Raw genomic sequence first — 19465 nt, 5'->3', positions numbered from 1 at the left:
GATTGAGGGCAGGAGGAAAAGGGGGCGACAGATGATGAGATGATTGGATGGCATCATCAACCCAATGGACATGAGTTTGAGCAAACTCAGGGAGATAGTGAAGGACAGGGAAGCCTGGCGTGCTGCAGTCCATGGGGTTGCAAAGAGTCGGACACAACTGAGCGACTGAACAACAACAAGGGAAAACTGAATAAATAAACAAGCAGATTAACATTTACCAAATGCCAAACACAATGTTAGGCTCTATCTGTGATGTCTCGTTTTACTGAAGTGGGGGAGAGAGGATGGGCATAAAGGAATAGATTTCTGAATTGGATAAAAGAAAACCCACCAAGTCCTTTCCTTCCTTTGATTGAAAGGAAGTTATTCATTCATTTATCGTTTTTTCTTTCGAAATAAAAATAAACTGGAGAATCACCGAGATATCTTATTTCAAAGCCTATTTGCTTAACTATTAATAGCTTGAAAAGTGATTCTATGGACAGAAAAACATTATAAAAAGTTTTGGTGTAGGAGAAAGTATCACTAGGTTGATGGTTCATTCAGCTTCCAAACTGTCAGTGTAGGCAGGCAGGAAGTGCCACCTGAAACCATTTTTATGGAAGCTTTTACAATATGTACTTGGTTTTCAATGAAAAAGTTCTTCACAATAAACCCAAACGGCGTAACATCAAAAACACCTGTCAGGTTGGCCCCTTCCCAGCAAGTCTATTTCTTCCCTAACACCTTGTAACTTACCTGGCAGTGGGCTGGGACACCACCCATGCACCGCTGGGCTCTAAAAATTCTCACAAAACTTCCTGCTCTTCTCAGGTCAGCAGCCCGCCCATGCCCTATTTAGAAATTTGCTGAAGAAAAGTTTAGTTACATAAATGAAGGTCAAAATCCAGAAATTTAAAATCAAGCCATAGGGAAAAAAAACTCCTTAAGTCACTGTGGAGGTAGATACCTCGGTTGCTTCGTTGATCAACTGGAAGGTACCACTATGATACTTATCCTTTATATCCTAAACTTGGATGCTATGATATTTATCTTAATCGTCATTTGATAGTCCTGTGTTTTGCATGATCTTCCTATTCCTAAGTGCAGATACTAAGCCGTTTCTTAAGTGCTTAGAAGAAGAAAAAAAAAAAAAACGGTGGTGTTCATTCATTCATCTCATTGAATAGGCAAGAATTTCCCTGAGGACAATGGCCTCAAGGGCCACATTTTTACGTTCGGTTTATGAGTTCCCCTAGCCCTGGTACAAAGAAAGCTTTGAGCCAGCAGGCAGAAGCGTCCATTCAGTGGCGGAGGGAAGAAACAGAACAATTTCATTGTTCAGAAACAATTCTCTCTCCGCTGCTGGAGCGATAGGCAAAGCGAGGGTCTTTTTGACAGCAGGCTTTCCTGGAAAACTTGGTTTCACAAGATGCACCACCTCTGTGGGCCGCGCCGAGGAGGCCGAGTGCAGGACCTGCGGGGTCGGCGGCAGGTCACGAGGTCAAGGCTGCGGCGCCCTCCGCTCCGCAATTCGGCCTAGCGGGCTTCCTCCCTCCCGCAGGCGTCCCTGGCCCTGGACAGCACGAGAGGAAGGAAGCGGTTCCCCGGTCCCACCCCCGGGCCGCCTTTCTCCGGTGCCCGCCTCCTCTCGCGCCGCCGCCGCGGCTTCGGGAGGGTCTCACGCCGCCTGCCCGCGCCTGGGGCTGAGCCCGGCCCTCGCCCTGGAAGGCAAGCGTCTGGGCCGCCGCGATTGAGGGCCGGGGCGTAGCTGGGAGGGAATATTCCGGGCCGAGGCTTGGGGTGTGCGGAGAGAGGCATCCGGAGCCGCGGGCGGGGCGCGGCCGGGAAATCCAGGCAGCCTGGAGGGGCGCAGGAGCGGACGGAGGTGCCGCCGGAGGCGCCCGGGGCCTGGCCCGGCCGGTCGGGCCGGGGGCGCGGCGGCGGGGAGGGACCCAGCGGCGCCAGGTTGGGCCGTCGGGTCCGCCCCCCTCTCCCTGGAAGCTCGCCGGGAGGGGAGCGGCGGGGAGGAGAGCGGGAGCCGCGGGTCCTCCGATCCCGGGACCGCCCTCTCGCGCTCCAGGGCGGGGGGCGAGCGCCTAAGAAGGCTGGAGCCGCAGCGGCAGCATGAAAGCGGGCGCCGGCGCTCCACGCTCGCGGCCGCGCGGCGGGCGGCGGCGGCTCTGCCCGCGCTCGCCATGCGCGCGCGCTGGGGCCGGCGGGGCGCCCGGCGCGGAGGCCTGGGGCTGCCCGGCACCCACTTGGCGCTGCTGGCCGCCAGCCTGCTGTCCACCGCCCTGGCCGTCTACGTTTGCTGGAAGCAGCTGCCGCCTCTGCCCTGGGCCTCCCCCGGCCCGCCGCCGCCGGTGAACGTGCTGCTGTGGTGGGAGCCCTTCAGGGGCCGACACAGCCCCCGCAGGCCGCCCCCCGACTGCCAGCGGCGCTTCAACATCAGCGGCTGCGTCCTGCACACGGATCGCGCGGCCTACGGGGAGGCCCAGGCGGTGCTCTTCCACCACCGAGACCTGGTGAAGGGACCCCCGGACTGGCCCCCGCCCTGGGGCGTCCAGATGCCCCTGGCGGAGGAGCAGAAAGGGCTGGTGATGGACGACGAGGGACAAGAGGTGGAGGCCGAAGCCCTGGCCGCCTTGGGCCCCCGGCCCCCGGGCCAGCGCTGGGTGTGGATGAACTTCGAGTCGCCCTCCCACTCCCCGGGGTTGCAGGGCCTGGCAGGTAACATCTTCAACTGGACGCTCACCTACAGGGCCGACTCGGACATCTTCGTGCCTTACGGCTACCTCTACCCCAGGACCCATCCCAGCGAGCAGCCGCCGGGGCTGGTCCCACCGCTGGCCCGGAAGCAGGGGCTGGTGGCCTGGGTGGTGAGCAACTGGGACGAGCGCCAGGCGCGCGTGCGCTACTACCGCCAGCTGAGTCAGTACGTGACCGTGGACGTGTTCGGCAAGGGCGGGCCAGGGCAGCCGCTGCCCGACGCGGAGCTCGTGCACACGGTGGCCCGCTACAAGTTCTACCTGGCCTTCGAGAACTCACAGCACCTGGATTACATCACCGAGAAGCTGTGGCGCAACGCCTTCCTGGCCGGGGCCGTGCCGGTCGTGCTGGGCCCCAACCGTACCAATTACGAGCGCTTCGTGCCCTCCAATGCCTTCATCCACGTGGACGACTTCCCTTCCGCCTCCTCCTTGGCCGCCCACCTGAAGTTCCTGGACCGCAACCCGGCTGTCTATCGCGGCTACTTCAGGTGGCGCCGAAGCCATGCCGTGCACATCACCTCCTTCTGGGACGAGCCCTGGTGCCTGGCCTGCCAGGCTGTGCAGAAGGCTGGGGACCAACGCAAGAGCGTCCCCAACTTGGCTGGCTGGTTTCAACAGTGAGGTCACTGTCCCCCTCCCGCCCCGGGTGTGACCCTGGAGGCCATGTCTGGATCTCTGCGTTGCCTCCTTGACGGCCGAGTCGTGGGACTGCATTTCCTAAATACCCCGTTTTTAATCTATGGGAACAAGTTGATTTACCAATTAATATCATTCATCACAAAGACTGGGTGGGAGGGATCCAGGGTGCTCATGGTTTTTGCATAACTCGCGGTTGTCCGAGGGCATCCGAGCTCAGGGATGAAGAAGGGTGAAGAAGGGGACTTTTCCTCCTACTTGTAAAGTGAGGAAACAGCTTACCTACAAGAAACCATGTTCCGAGGCTCTGAATTTCCTCATCTGCCACAGGCTATATTTGTGACCTGTGCTGAGTCCAAATTTCACAGACTCCTCCACTCACATGTCCCTGGGCCAAATGCTGCAAAACCCTGGTTTTAGGAAGAGCCTTGTTGCAGGATAGCGAAGGGACTGTGGCCACCAGTGGGTCTTACTCTTTGTACCTGGATTCCTCAAAGCCTCATCGCCTAAGAAAGGTGAGGAGGGCGGTCCAAGACTCCATTGACTTCAGTAGCAACTACTGTTACTTGTTCCCCTGCTTTATGAATGGAAACAAGATGCTGGATTGTCCTTGGAGAAGAGAGAGTGAATATTTGGTGTACCTCGCTTTATAGAAATGTATTCCTGAAAGGCCGCTTTTAAATCAAATCCACTGTTATAAGAGAGCACAGTGTTTAATGGAACCCTGTGGAGAATCCCTTTACAATGTGAATAATCATCTCCTAATTTCTTCTGTATCCGTTTTTCTATAACCTGGATTTTTTAAAAAGCATAATTACAGATGTGAAAATAAAGCAGAAGCAACCTTCTTCTCCCTTCATCCCAGAAATCCAGCCTGTGTTTACATAGAAAAGGAAGCCATAATGTCATTTTCCACAGACTTATTTATTTTTGTATCTTTACTGGAGCTGAAATTTAAACCCGGAAAGTCAGTCCTCCAGGCGTGCTGGCATTACGCCTCTGCAGAACAGTGAGTGAGATTGCACCGTATTATGGAATCAAGTAAAAGGAAAAAAGTCTCCCGGCGGCTGTTAATGGCAGTTTTTGACTCCTGTCAGTTTGAAGTTAAATGTTTTGTTGCTAGGGAATAGAACTAAATCTGTGCCTGCAGTAAAACTTTATCTTTTGTTACAAAAATCTGCAATTCTCCCTAGGGCCGCCAGGTTCCCCTTCTGGTCTGCCCAGTAGTACTTTCATGTACGTGCTTAGTTGCTCAGTCATGTCTGACTCTTTGTGACCCTGTGGACTGTAGCCTGCAGGCTCTTCTGTCCATGAGATTCTCCAGGCCAGAATACTGGAGTGGGTTGCTGTTCCCTTCTCCAGGGGATCTTTCTGACCCAGGAATCAAACCCAGGTCTCCTGCATTGCAGACAGATTCTTTACCATCTAGATACAAACATTTCTACAGCCCTTGAGACTGTGCTGTGGGACCAACTTTGAAAATGTATCCATTGACTAAAAACTGTCGAATGAACAACATGTTAGGTGTCACCATGTGCCTGGCACTGTGTGAAACCCTGAACGTGAGAAAGACAAAAATATGTAGGACAACGTCCCTATCATTAAGGCTCTTGAAATCTACTTTTGTCAAAAAGCAATTGGCAGAACTTATTTGTTAAAGTAACATTCTTTTTTTTTAAAATTAACATATTGTTGAATTATAATGTTGTGTTAGTTTCAGGTATACACCAAAGTGAGTTTTGCATATATGTGTGTGTATATATATATATAATGTATAATACATATATTATCTATGCATGCTAAGTAGTTTCAGTCACGTCCAACTCTTTGTGACCCTATGGACTGTAGTCCTACAGGCTTCTCTGTCCATTGGTTTCTCCAGACAAGAATACTGGAGTGAGTGAACATTCCCTTCTCCAGGGGATCCTTCTGACCCACAGATTGAACCCGAGTCTCTTATGTCTCCTGCAATGGCAGGCCAATTCTTTACACTAACGTCACCTGGGAAGCCCTACATTCTCTATAACATATAGGTAATATATCCTCTTTTTCAGATTCTTTTCCATTATAGCTTATTACAAGATGTTGAATATAGTTCTCTGGGATATACAGTAGGTCCTTGTTATCTGTTTTACATGTAGTAGTGTGTATCTGTTAATCCCAAACTCCTAATTTGAAGAGGAGGAATAAATTAGAAGTAAAGTGACATTCTTAATAGTGCCATAAATCAATTATTAGAAAGCCAGTTGATTTAAAGCCTAAAATAATGGGGTCTTTTTTTCCTCCTTGATTTATTATAATAAGCACCCTCAGTGACTAATTATTGCAGGTGAGGTCCAACATTAATTAGGTTTATAGAGAATTCTGCTGTAAACAGTAATTTTGCATTTGATTAGTACAATGAGCTGATTCATGAAGTAACTTTTGTCTGTAAGCATTTGTTGCAGACTTGAAAAACTCATAAAATCTAGGTGCTTCAGTTCTTCCTTTTCCTTAAAAAGAGAAATTGAAATCCCTGGATAAAATTTCCTCATTAAAATATTATAGTATGGGCAGAATTACAATATCAAAGTAGAGTCATTCAATAAAGAAGGAAAAATTCTACTTTTTAAATAACTATGACTTATTGGCTAATGATCTTGGGGTTATTGGAAATCTACATGGGACAGTTGGGGGATAGTTTGGATTTTGAAGGGAATCCGGCTTAGATTTGAATTCCAGCCATGTGACCTCAGGCAAATTAGTAATAACCCTGGGCCTCAGTTTTCTCATCTGTAAAATGGAGCAGGAGTTGGCTTCACAGCAGCTTATGAGCTGTTCAAAGAACAAATAAAAAGGTGCCTAACACATAGTGGCGACTCAATTGGTGACAGAAAAATAGGGTTTTTTCCCTTCTTGAAGTGATTTCAGGGTGCCTTCATATCCGCTTATGTGGATTATAAAATTAAATCTCAAGATATGTTACAGAATATATCTGAAATAAAAAGCAAGTGACCTCATATAATGTATTTCAAATGAATCCCTAAAGCCAGCCATACTAGCTATTCAAGATGCATCATTGCTATTTAGATTTAGCTTGAATTTGCAGGGTAGGAAGAAACACCTATGCTTTCTTTGAAAAAAATTTTGTTTTAAATTTGTTTTGTTAAGTTATATTACGTTTTTGTTAAGTTATATTAAGTTTTAAGTTATATTAAGTATTACTTTACTAATACTCTCTTTAGTATTAAGTCTGTTTAAAACTAACCATGTACTTTTTTATTGCTAAGCATAAGGAAGAAATAATTGCAGTTTTATTGGGAAAATTCTAGGTAAGGAAAAAATGTATTTTAAGGCTAATCTCAAAGAGCAAGAGAAATGGGCAATTGCTCATTTTATGTAATTTCATTTTTCAAGTCATTCTAAGTTGAGTAGTTTAAAATTTCATCTACGTTAGTACAAAAATACATAGAAATACATCACATATTCCAAAATGGCTTTCTTAAACTTTTCTTTCCAATTTATTATAAATTTAATTTACTATTTTTAGTTTTTGATGACTTTAGTTACCAGTGCAGCTGGAATGATATTGACAACAGGAAGACAGTCTGACTCACCTTCAGTATTCACAGGTCTTTTCCAGTTTTCAAACCCCTCCTTAGCAGTAATTTAGAGGAGACAGGGTAGCTTCATGGAAAGAGCTCACAATCTGGAGTCCAAACCTGGTTATGTGGTTCTGCCACTGTCTGCCTCTGTGACCCTGATTAGGCAAGTTACTTAAATCAACTTCCTCCTTTATAGTGCATGAATGCCCCTTGCAAAACAAGGATTAAATGTGATGATGTTTGCCAAGATGTTGAGTTCTTTAAGCTTTGTACATTGTAAAATGCTGTATAGTTTCAGTGTACTCTAAATTTTCAGAGCTCGAGAGCAGGTGTCAGCACACATTTTTTCTGTAGCGAACCAGAGAGTAAATATTTCAGGTTTTACTGACCACACAATCTCTACTGCCACTACTAATCTCTGCTGTTGGTAGTGCAAAGGCAGCCACTGCCTATCTGTAAACAAAGGCGTTGCCGTTGTTTGTTAACTCTGCTCTAGACTTTCAGAGCTAGAGGAATTTGAGAAGCTTCTTGATGGAGTTTTCTTAGAAGGGATTTAAGAATTGGAATCTGAGAATCTAGTAATTCTTAGATTACTAGGCCAGCTTTGCAACATTTCCCAGTTGTCTTATCGGGGGCAAATTATTTAAGCTTTCTGTGTTTTGATAGTCTCATCTCTAACTGAAAGTAATAATTTATGAAGGTGTTGGGAGAATTAGAAAAGACACTTAAAGTACTCAGGACAGCGTCAGAAACACAGGAAGCACCTGAAAGATATTAGCTGTGATGATCACCTGTCCATTTTTTAAAGAAGGTAGTGGAAGTCCAGACATAGTTAAAGACTTGTCTAAGATTCCAGTAATAGTTGGGGCTTCCCTGGTGGCTCACATGGTAAAGACTCTGCCTGCAATGCAGGAGACCCGAGTTCTATCCCTGGGTGGAGAAGATCCCCTGGAGAAGGGTATGGCAACCCACTCCAGTATTCTTGCCGAGAGAATTCCATGGACAGAGGAGCCTGGCAGGCTAAAGTCCATGGTGTCACGAAGAGTTGGGCACGACTGGAGCTACTAACACTTCCAGTTTTACTTTACAGTAATAGTGGCAGAACCAGACATGCTTGTGCAAGTCACAACCCCTTTGAGCCTTTGTCACTTGAACTGAAAAATGAGGGGGTTGGACAGCATCATCTCTTACGACCTTCTAGTTCGATTGCCCTTACCCTACTAACTGGCACCCTAGGGCTTAAAGAACTAATTTACCTCCCTAAGTGCCTTACGGTCTGGTAATTACTTACTAAGCAGCATCAGTAAATTGGCACACAAAAAAATGCAGGCACCAGAGAGGGAGACTGATGTGGCATTAATATAAAATAAATATATTTATATAGAATATGTAATTATAAATATTGTACATTATATATGTGAACATATTGTTTGTTGTTCAGTCGCTAAGTCATGTCTGACTCTTTGCAACCCCTTGGCCTGCAGCTCATCAAGCTCCCCTGTCTCCCAATATCTTCTGGAGTTTGTCAGATTCAATGTTTGTAGAGTCAATGATACTATCTAACCATCTCATCCTCCTCCGCCCCCTTCTCCTTTTGCCTTCAGTCTTTCTCAGCATCAGGGTCTTTTCCAGTGAGTCGATTCTTTGCATCAGGTGGCCAAAGTATTGGAGCTTCAGCTTCAGCACCAGTCATCCCAATGAGAATATTCAGGGTTGATTTCCTTTAGGATTGACTGGTTTGATCTCCTTGCAGTCCAAGGGACTCTCAAGAATCTTCTCCAGGAGTACAATTCAAAAGCATCAATTCTTCAGCGCTCAGCCTTCTTTATGGTCCAACTCTCACATCTGTATATGACTGCTGGAGAAACCATAGCTTTGACTAGATGGACCTTTGTCAGCAAAGTGATGTCTCTGCTTTTTAATATGCTGTCTAGGTTTTTCATGTCTTTCCTTCCAAGGAGCAAGTATCTTTTAATTCCGTGGCTGCAGTCACTGTCCACAGTGGTTTTGGAGCCCAAGAAAATAAAATCTGTTACTGCGTCCACTTTTTCCCCTTCTACTTGCCATGAAGTGATGGGAATGGATGACCTTAAGTTTTTTGATGTTGTGTGTATATGATATATCACATGCCTTAAGTATCAGAGAAGGGAGCCAAGTCCTTGGCAATTAGTATGGTAAATAATTGCATTGAATAGATTTCAGTCATTTTTGAATGTTTCTCAGGGACTTTTAAGGTGCACATTCTAATAACAAATTGAGTATTTATGTACCCAAGTTCAGATTATTTTGACAAAATGATTAAAGTAATGAGATGAAAAATGACTCTTTTTTTTATAATGTATATTCCCCAGGCACTAGTGAATTCAACAGTGATACACTGGGTGTTTCTTGGTCAAGGGGTTTCTGTAAGCTCACTGGTTCTAGAAAGGTAACTGAAATGTGATGACTTTGCCTTTTCTGAACCACACAAGGTCTAATTGAGCTTGCCCTCTGCTCTTTCTTACCTGGCTTCTTCACTTTAACCCAGTGACGCCTCTCCATGGGTGTAAGTAGCATACTCTCTTCTCTTACCCCAGTTTATTTTGCTAAGTGCTCAGATGTCCTCTGTACTGTCTCTAGCTTCTGTGCAGTAAATTAATACCATTTTTAAAAGAGGTGGAATAATTGGAGCTATTCCACCTGCTTCACCACCAGTTAACCCTGGCCATCCAGTGGTTAGGATTTTGCACATTCACTGCCAAGGGCTGGGTTTGATTCCTGGTGAGGGGACTAAGACCCCACAGGCTATGCATCATGGGCAAAAAATTAAAAGAGGTGAACTAAAGTCTAGGAATGTGATGGTGGGCAGAGGTATCTCTCTTCTTAACTGCTGATGCTCAAATTATTTAAAAGGGGAAAAGAGGAACTCAGCCTGTCCAAGGGGAAGTCCCTAGTTTCCCTTCTCGGATAGACACACACTGATGTGCTCATTTAAGTACTGAAAAATGATGATGGCCAGTGCGGGGTAGGAGCAGGTGTGACAGGAAAAGAGGACTCAATAATGAAAGTTACAAGAAATGCATTATAAAGCAGAACTGGTGGTGAATATATGTGAGGTGGGAAGAGAGAAAAAGACGTTGGGGTAAATGAGTATGAAGTGCTTGAAGAGAATGTGAGAAGGTAGAAAAAGAGGAGAGGGAAGATACGGTGAGATGACAAAGTAGGATAAAGGAGGAACATGTGTCCGGAGAATGAAGGGACAGTGTAGGGCTTCCCTGGTGGCTCAGAGGTTAAAGCGTCTGCCTCCAATGCAGGAGACCCAGGTTCGACCCCTGGGTAGGGAAGATCCCCTGGAGAAGGAAACGGTAACCCACTCCAGTATTCTTGCCTGGAGAATACCATGGACGGAGAAGCCTGGGAGGCTACAGTCCACGGGGTCGCAAAGAGTCGGACACGACTGAGCGACGGAAGGGAGGGTAACTAAAACTGTCCAATGGCAGGGACAGTGTAAAATCTGCCATTCAATACCACTGTCCTCCAGAGAAACCTTTGTTCCCATGTGAAATGCAGCATCCTTTGGCAAATGGGGAGCGAAATCATGAAGTTTAAAATCACTGACAAAGAGTCAGGAACTTAACAAGGAATAAACTAACATTTCAGCAGAAATATAGAAGTGCCCCTTAATTGATTACAACAGCTTCTTGAACTCTTGTGAATGCTTCTTTCTCATCTTGGAAAGAAATCACAGTTGTGACAGATTATTTTTGTATTATTATTTCCAGTCAGCATGTTTCAACTGTACTCAGTATCTACTTTTAGAGAAATTTATTGTTTTTTAAAACAGCCATAATCACCAACTGACTCCACTGAGGAAGAGTCAGAGGAAAACATAGAAGGGAAAAAGAACATTTCATATATTATTGGTGTCATGATGGGGAACCCTATTGTAAAACTATTTCAAATAACTTGTAAAGAATTGTATTTCTGAGGTCTTCAATTTAATGTTTTTGAAAATTACTGAATCTTCCCTAAATATGCTAAAAACAAATGCTCTGTTAGATCATGAGAATTACAAATCTTAATCTGAATTATTTTATAGGGAAATGGATTTCAGCAATATTTTACAAACATTTCTTGGGTGTCTGCATTGTGCAGACACTGTGCTAGGATTTGGGGATGTAAATGAAACTAAGGCAAGGACTCTGCACTCAAAAAGTGTATGTTGTGTACTCTCTGACATAAATCACAGCAACATCTTTTTTTGATCCATCTCCAGGAATAATGGAAATAACAAAAATAAATAGGACCTACTTAAACTCAAAAACTTTTGCACAGCAAAGAAAACAGCAAAATGAAAAGACAACCCACAGGTTGGGAGAAGATATTTACAAATAAAGTGACTGATAAGGGGTTAGTCTCCAAAATTCACAAGCAGCCCATGATGCTTAACAGCATCAAAACAACCCACTCCAAAATGGGCAGAAGACCTGAATAGACATTTCTCCAAAGAGGACATACACATGGCCAATAGGCACATGAAAAGATGTTCAGTATCACTAATTATCAGATTACTGCAAATCAAAACTACAGTGAGATATCACTTCACACCGGCTAGAATGACTATCATCAAAAAATCCACAAGCAATAAGCACTGTAGAGGGTGTGGAGAGAAGGGAACCCCTTACACTGTTGGTGGGAATGTAAGTTGGTACAGCCACTAGGGAGAATAGTATGGAGGTTCCTTAAAAAACAAATAAAGCTACCTTATGACCCTTCAATCCCACTTCTGGGCATATATCCAGAGAAAAGATCTGAAAAGAAACGTGTACCCCATTGTTCATTGCAACCCTGCTGATAATAGCCAAGACAGGGAACGAACCTAAATGTCCAATCTCTATAGGGATGTTGCTCTCCTAGCAACTAGGCTGGAGAAGGCAATGGCACCCCACTCTGGTACTCTTGCCTGGAAAATCCCATGGACGGAGGAGCCTGATGGGCTGCAGTTCATGGGGTCGCTAAGAGTCGGACACAACTGGGCGACTTCACTTTCACTTTTCACTTTCATGCACTGGAGAAGGAAATGGCAACCCACTCCAGTGTTCTTGCCTGGAGAATCCCAGGGACGGGGGAGCCTGGTGGGCTGCCGTCTATGGGGTCTCACAGAGTCGGACCGAAGCGACTTAGCAGCAGCAGCAGCAACTAGGCACACCCACTCATACCCTGTGATTTTCTCCTTCTCATAATATTAGATAAACACTTCATAAATTTCTGTTCTACTTCCTGAAACTTATTCTGAAATACAATGAGGCACCACCATCACACTGATCAAACAAAAGCATGTTTAGATAAAAATGAGTCACATCTAAGGATTCCTCAAGCCGCCTTCTTTGGGAGATACATATATATTTGTTACTTTTAAACAAAGATTTTTGGCTAGAAATTGTAGCTCACTAATAATGTGTCATTTATTAAGCTTCTAGTATATGCAGTATGCTTTACGTATTTCTTTTTCTGTTTTTTGACTCTACATTTTAGGCATTGTGGTAGTCTTTAAGATAACCCCCATTGACCTGCAGTCCACACCTTTGTGTAATTATCTCCTTTTGAGTTTGGTCTGGATTTAGTGACTCATCGCTAAAGAAGAGAAGAATATGGCAGAAGTAAAAAGCTGACACTTCCGAGATAGATTAGATCATGAAAAGCCTGGTTTTCCATTCTGGTGGCCTTTCCTGCTTTATAGCTTGCTTGCTCTGATGGGATGTGAGCTACCCTGGGACAGGAAACAGGGGCAGGCCATCTGGCCAACCCAGTGAGGAACTGCGTCCTGCCTACCAGATGCGGGAACCTCCAGAGGAGACCCAGGCCCAGCTGACATCTTAACTGCAACCTCTTAAGAGACCCTGAGTCAGAGGCCTCAAGGTGAGGCACGCCCAATTCCTGGCCCACAGGATCTGTAAGATAATATATATCTCTTGTTTTAAGGTTTGTATAGGGGTATTCGTTATGTAACAATAGATCACTAACGCTGGTATTTTTCCCATTTTAGAGATAAGAAAAATGAGAAACAAGTTAAGCATGTACAGTCCTACAGATAGTACCTGAGCCAGGATTCTAATATAACTCCATTTGATTCCAAATCTTTCATTATAGTACCCCGTCTTTCATTAAGTCTAAGTTTTGCAGTAACTGTGAGGTATGCCCCTCTGTCCTAATTTACATAAGTTTCCCTAATCTTTTGCTGCTTAAATAGGCAATCTTCTCAACTCCTCTAAATTTGGATTTTTCTCATCTGTAAAATATGGAGGCACATGTTTCGCACTGGCTTACCAGGAAGCTTGCTGGGACCTCAGTGTCTGACATTTGGAAAGAAGCAGGTGTCGGAACTGGGAGGGGCTTAAGTTAGTTGCTCAGTCATGTCCGACTCCTTGCAACCCCATGGACTGTAGTTTGCCAGTCTCCTCTTGTCCATGCGATTCTCCAGGCAAGAATACTAGAATGGGTTGCCCTTTCCTACTCCAGGGACTGTTTCTGACCCAGGGATCAAACCCACATTGAAAGGTTTAGACGAAGGTAATTGATTCACTAGAGGCAATGTCTTTGGGTGGCAGCCAGCAGCTCTTACCATGGTATCAACGAAAGCCCAGAGACCTCATGGTAAGGGGCAGATTCAAGTTAATAGCAGTTTTGATCTTGTGGATTGAATACAAGAGTGTCTGTGTGGCCAGATGTGTAGTGGTAACCTTGCTGTCAGGTGGTTGATCCATGTGGTTTAAAGCAGGATCACAACAATGGGCTGGGAGTGCAGAAGTGGGGTTCAGTTATTAAGTGGATAAGGTTGGCAAGAGCTAGAGAAGATTCCAAGTCTTCTGAGCAGAGCTGGGGTAGGAGACTAGAGAACCTAACTGCTCTTCTGGTCCGTCTGGTGCCAGGTTCCTCATCACGTCACTAGCTTCTAGTTCTTTGCATTCTCAGTGAAGGAACAACGGGGGATGCGGTAACATGAAAGAGTGCTGACTCTCGAACAATATGGAGCCCTGGCCATTGGTTTCAGCTCTTGACTTCTTGTAGCCATGGCCCTGCATTTTCTTAGATGACTCAGTTTATAGCATTTTGAAATGTATGCATGGGACTTTCCTTGTGGCTTAGTGGTAAAGTATTTGCATGCCAATGCAGAAGACATGGGTTCAGTCCCTGGGTCAGAAAGATCTCTGGAGAAGGAAATGGCAACCCAAATCAGTCTTCTTGCCTAGGAAATCCCTTGGAGAGAGGGCCCTGGCAGACTACAGTCCATAGGGTCGCCAAAGAGTCGGCCACAACTTAGCAACTAAACAACAACAACGAATTATTTAGTTTTGAAAGTCAGTGTAATAATTTTGAGTTGTGGTCACTGAAATAACTATTGAAGGCCTTTCCTAATGTTCCAGGGTTTAAGAATCCGTGCTTCCATTGCAGGGGGCAAGGGTTCAGTCCCTGGTGGGGGAACTAATCCTGCATGCCACACGGTATTGCTCAGATTTTATCATAGCTTCTAGCTATTTCTGTTTGTCTGTAGCTTAAGTAATATATGTCTATTAGTGTCAGGGAATGTTTAACGGGAGGATTCCTATGTGCTGTTTCTCATAAATCCTCTATTCCTTAGCAGCTTCTGCCAGAAGCGAGTAGAACTGCAGGCAGCTCTCAGGACTGAGGTCGTTGTGTCCGACAGGCTTGGGTCTCCTCTAGTAAACATTCTCTTTACAACAAAACTGCTCAGTCTCGGCCCCCTTTTCTTGAGATATGGATTGTCTCCTGACCTTGTGACCATTATTAGCCCTTGTTCCCTTGGTGACGGTTACTGTATGTTTGGTTTTCTGATCTTTATCATTGACTAAAGAAATTTCTTTTACTACAGCCTACATATACTCACAGAGAAATCATTAAAGCACCTTTGCTCTGTCAGAGCTTGGGTCCCTGTGTTTTTCTTTCTTTCTTTCTTTCTTTCTGTCTGTCTTTCTTTCCGTCTTTCTTTCTTTCTCTCTCTGTCCTCGGCTAATTCTCTGGAGTGCAGAAACCCATCTTGTTCACTCTCCTGCCCCGTCTTCTAAGACTCTCCCAAGAAGGCGCCCTGTGCTTTCACCCACCCACCCCCTCGAGAGGGTGCCTGGTGCCTTCATGACAGACGCAAATCCTGTGTCAAGGACTTTATTGGTTCTCTGCATAAACCAGGGAGTATCAACCTCTTTCTCTCTTTTACTTTCTTATTGTCGCCTCTGGACCACCAGGTCCCAGTCCATTAAAGAACCCCAACATATTACTAACAGAAACATAATTCTAGAACAAAGATTCCTTTGATATGAACATAATTTCAGAGTAATGACACTATAGGAAGATGGGAAATTTCTGATATTTAAGAGGGGATAGATAATTCTAGTTTTAGAGAAATTCTTATAGGAGAAATCCACAAATCCACGTTATGTCAATAACACTTAGATCAAAATGTTTTAGATAGCTACCAAACTCCTTTGCAAAGTGTCTTTCTATAGTGTTACTTAAAAATTTCAGCTTCAATCCAAGAAAGCATCTTTTGAATAAACTTTTTCCATCTCGAAACTTCTGATTCTCTAAAAGCAAAGAAATAATCAGGTAACTCCAGGGCGCAGCTCAGCATATCTCCCTGGTCTACCACCATGCACGACCCTCCCCTCCCCAAATTTATCCAGATTGGACTGGGGAATCCACCACAGCTGTCAAAAACTTTTAATCTCCATGAGCAGGAAGGCTGTCCTCCAAAGTTATGATTCCCCATTTTTAAATGCAAACTTTAGAAATAAGGATAAATTTGCATACATTGCTGTTGCTGTTGTTTAGTTGCTAAGTTGTGTCTGGTTCTTTCGTGACCCCATGGACTGTAGCCTGCCAGGCCCCTCTCCCCATGGGATTTCCCAGGTAAGAATATTGGAGTATATTGCCATTTCCTCTGACCAGAGGGTCTTCCTGACCCAGGGATCAAATCTGCATTGGTAGGCAGATTCTTTACCGCTGAGCCACCAGGGAAGCCCAGTTTTAACAATAATAGCCAAATAATATGTTGCATATTTATAGCTATCATTTATATTACTTGAATTCTATATTGGAACCACCTTACTAAATTGAAAAGATATTTGAAAGAAACCATTATTATGCCAAAATTACATATGAAAATCACCTTGAAATTTTTAGATTCTTCCCTTGTGAATAGTTAATTGATTTATTTATTCATTTTGGTCTCATTCATCTAAACCTAGCTCCATCCCCAATAATTATCTAAGCAAAGTATATTGTCTTCTTTCCCCATCTCTGTCACTTCTTTTCCTCAAAGCAGAGGAAGTATTTCAGTCATATTCCAGTTGTTTGTTATTATACTTGAGATTAAATCTGGGCCTATAGAACCATGATCAAATTGGAAGATTATGTAGGAACATTGATTTGCCTGTCATCTTGATATTGTGTAAGCCGTGACACTAGAATTTCCTGAATGGTGCTGCCATATGGGTTATCTGTAGCCAATCAATGCTCAACTATGACCCCTCCAACCTGGTATGTAGTGTCTTTTCCCACTATTATAGTCTAACTTAATCTGTATAAATTTTGTATCTGAAAACAAAGTGATGGTGGGAAAACTAGAAATTCAGACAGTTAGTCAATCAGATTTATTAACGCACAAGAAATACCAGCACACGTTTCCGGGTCCCAGAGTGGAGAGCAGTCTTAGGTGTTCAGCGCACCCTGTTCATCTGCATGCCTGAAGTCTAATGAAATTCAGTTCGTTCAGTCCAGTGATTTTGGCGGAATGGCACTGCCAAGGTCGCTCCAGGATCTAAAAGCCAGGTCTTGTGGTCAAGTCCATCATTTCCCAGATTTTCCTTATACTTCTTCAGACACAACTCCTGCACTCCAAGCTCTTGACAACCATTAATCTGTTTTCTATTGCTATAGTTTGCTTTTCTAAAATTTCATAAATGAAACTGAGCAGTATGTAGCCTTTCTATACGGCTCCCTTTTTCTTAACATATGCTTTTGAGACTCTTCAATATTATTGTATGTGTCAGTAATTTCTTCCTTTTAATTGCTGAATACAGGTTTTTATGTCCTAAGAAATAAGAAGAAACTATTGATATTATTATTATTTTCTGTTTTACTTGCTACTACTGCATTCTTCTTCATTGTTGGTTAAAGGCCTGGCAATTCTACATAATGTACTGGAAAGGAAATGATTTGATATTCTTACCCAGAAGACTAAAATGGCAAACGTGCCAGCTGGATGTGGTTCCATCTTTGGTTTTAAGTCAGTACTGCTGTTTGAGTCAGAACACGTAGGAAGCCTCGAATGAAACCATCCCATACAAGTAAACAGGCAAGTCCTGTTATTCATTGATTGAGAAGGATTCATGTGATATTATGGTGATTAATGTATAGTAGCACCTGCAGCTTTGCTTTCTGGTTTTGTCTGTAAAGCAAATAAGTAAGACTCACCACAAAGATTCCTTTTTATTTCCACTTAGCTATGAATCGCTTTGAGTTTTCAGGCATAGACACTTTGTAAGAATTTCTGAGTTACAGTTTTAAATGAGCAACTATTTATCATGCTCCATCCGTAACTGACCAGAAAATTCTAATTTAGATGGCATTTTGAAAGCGTCCCCTACTCAAATTTATTTGCTCCTTTGTTTTAGTACTTTTCTGTACTATATTTATTCTTTCTACCAGTCTGAACAGATAAGCTACACTTGAGGCCAAAAGAAATGATTGTCTGTACTCCTTACATATGCCTTATTCTATCTGAGAGCACTTAGTTGCCAGCAGTCCTCCAGAATGACTAATAAAATTCTAAACTTTTTTCATTATTTCATAATAAAATAATTGAAAGTATTATGTAGCACTCAGAAATAGTCATACTCTGTCTTTTCCTTCTCTAAAGGAAAAGACAAGTCTTTTACTGCCTAGTAAGTCTGTAAGCATGTAGCATATACCATAAACCACAATTATTTAGAGATCAGCTTTTGCAACCCTGCCATTCTGCTTGAAATTCTATTTGCATTCCTTTGGGATTATGGATATAATATCTTGCTTTATTTATTGAGCATACTAGTTTAGGATCTAGACTCCAGAGAGTGAGCCAGTTGAACTAAGCAGGATTTAAGTTTACTTCTATGTGTTATAATGCGTGAGAATAAATGATTTTGTCTTATGTTAATATTCTGCTTTCATAACTGCCAAAATCATGGAGCCATTTGGAAAATATAATTAAAGAGCTGGCATAAAACTGCTTTGTGGAAAATTGTGAACTGATGGGACAAAATAAACCAGAGAAGAAAAAGCTAAGGGGAGTTTTCTCATACTCTTCAAGCATCTTCAATCATCCAAAAAAAATTCTGCCAAGTACTAGGACCTGATTAGTTGCTGGGGTTAAAGATGCCAACATACAAAGTTTCATTCTTCATGGTGGAATCATATGAAGGGAACAGAAAATAAACAGGTACCCAAACAGACAGAGTAACTTTCCATAATACATGAGGGAGTACTCATTGTTCAGAGTGATGTCCTGCTTTTTTATTTTTTTAATCTTTGCTGGGACTAGAGTAAGAGAAAGCTAGTTGTACACCATAGGGTAAGAAAGAAGTTCCTTTCACAGGAAGAATACATGTATAGCATTGTCCTAAATGAGAAGGGGAGCACAGAGAAAGTGAACTTTATTGAACCCGCTGTATGGCCAACTAAGCTGGTCCACATACATCTCCCACACACATTATCCCATTTTACAATCACGACACTGCCTGGGGTGGTGGTTGTTCAGTTGCTGAGCCATGTCTGACTCTTTGCAACCCCATAGACTGCAACACACCAGGTTTCCCTGTCCTTCACTATCTCCAGGAGTTTGCTCAAACGCATTTTCATTGAGTCATTGATACCATCCAAATATCTCTTCCTCTGTCACCCCGTGGGGGTTTACACATTTTTTTAAACTACAAGTTCATATTACTTTTTTTTTTTTTTAAGATTTATTTATTTATTTTAGTTTATTTTTGGCTGGGCCAGGTCTTCGGGGTTGCCTGAAGACTTTCTTTAGTTTAGGCGAGCGGGGGCTACTCTTCCTCTGGGTGTGCAGGCTTCTCATTTCGGAGGCGTCTCTGCTGCGGAGCGTGGGCTCTACCTGAGCAGGCTTCAGCAGTTGCTGCTCACGGGCTCTAGGGTGCAGGCTCGGTAGTGGGGGCATGGGCTTAGTTGCTCCACAGCCTGTGTGATCTTTCTGGACCAGGGATCAAACATGTTCCCTGCACTGGCAAGTAGATTCTTAACTGCTGGAAGACCAGGGAAGCCCTGGGGTTAACTTTTATGGTCCTCATTATACAGTGGTCATGTATGGATGTGAGAGTTGGACTGTGAAGAAAGCTGATTGCCGATGAATTGATGCTTTTGAACTGTGGTGCTGGAGAAGACTCTTGAGAGTCCCTTGGACTGCAAGGAGATCCAACCAGTCCATTCTAAAGGAGATCA

At 43.8% G+C, this 19465-nt stretch overlaps 1 protein-coding gene and 1 non-coding gene across 2 annotated transcripts; both read left to right on the top strand.

Annotated features, from left to right (window-relative positions):
* The first annotated feature begins 1745 nt into the window (after window positions 1-1745).
* FUT4 (fucosyltransferase 4) lies at window positions 1746-18233 on the top strand. The gene has a single exon (XM_055422937.2). The coding sequence runs from the start codon at window positions 2178-2180 to the stop codon at window positions 3372-3374; it is 1197 nt and encodes a 398-aa protein (XP_055278912.2). The 5' UTR covers window positions 1746-2177; the 3' UTR covers window positions 3375-18233.
* Window positions 10225-10296, top strand: TRNAW-CCA (transfer RNA tryptophan (anticodon CCA)). The gene has a single exon. It is a non-coding gene; the product is annotated as a tRNA-Trp (tRNA).
* Window positions 18234-19465: the final 1232 nt, after the last annotated feature.

Source organism: Moschus berezovskii, chromosome 14 (assembly GCF_049115385.1).
Source record: "Moschus berezovskii isolate FMDL1 chromosome 14, NW_MosBer_1.0, whole genome shotgun sequence".
Taxonomy (NCBI): domain Eukaryota; kingdom Metazoa; phylum Chordata; class Mammalia; order Artiodactyla; family Moschidae; genus Moschus; species Moschus berezovskii.
This window is presented reverse-complemented; position numbering and strand designations above follow the sequence as displayed.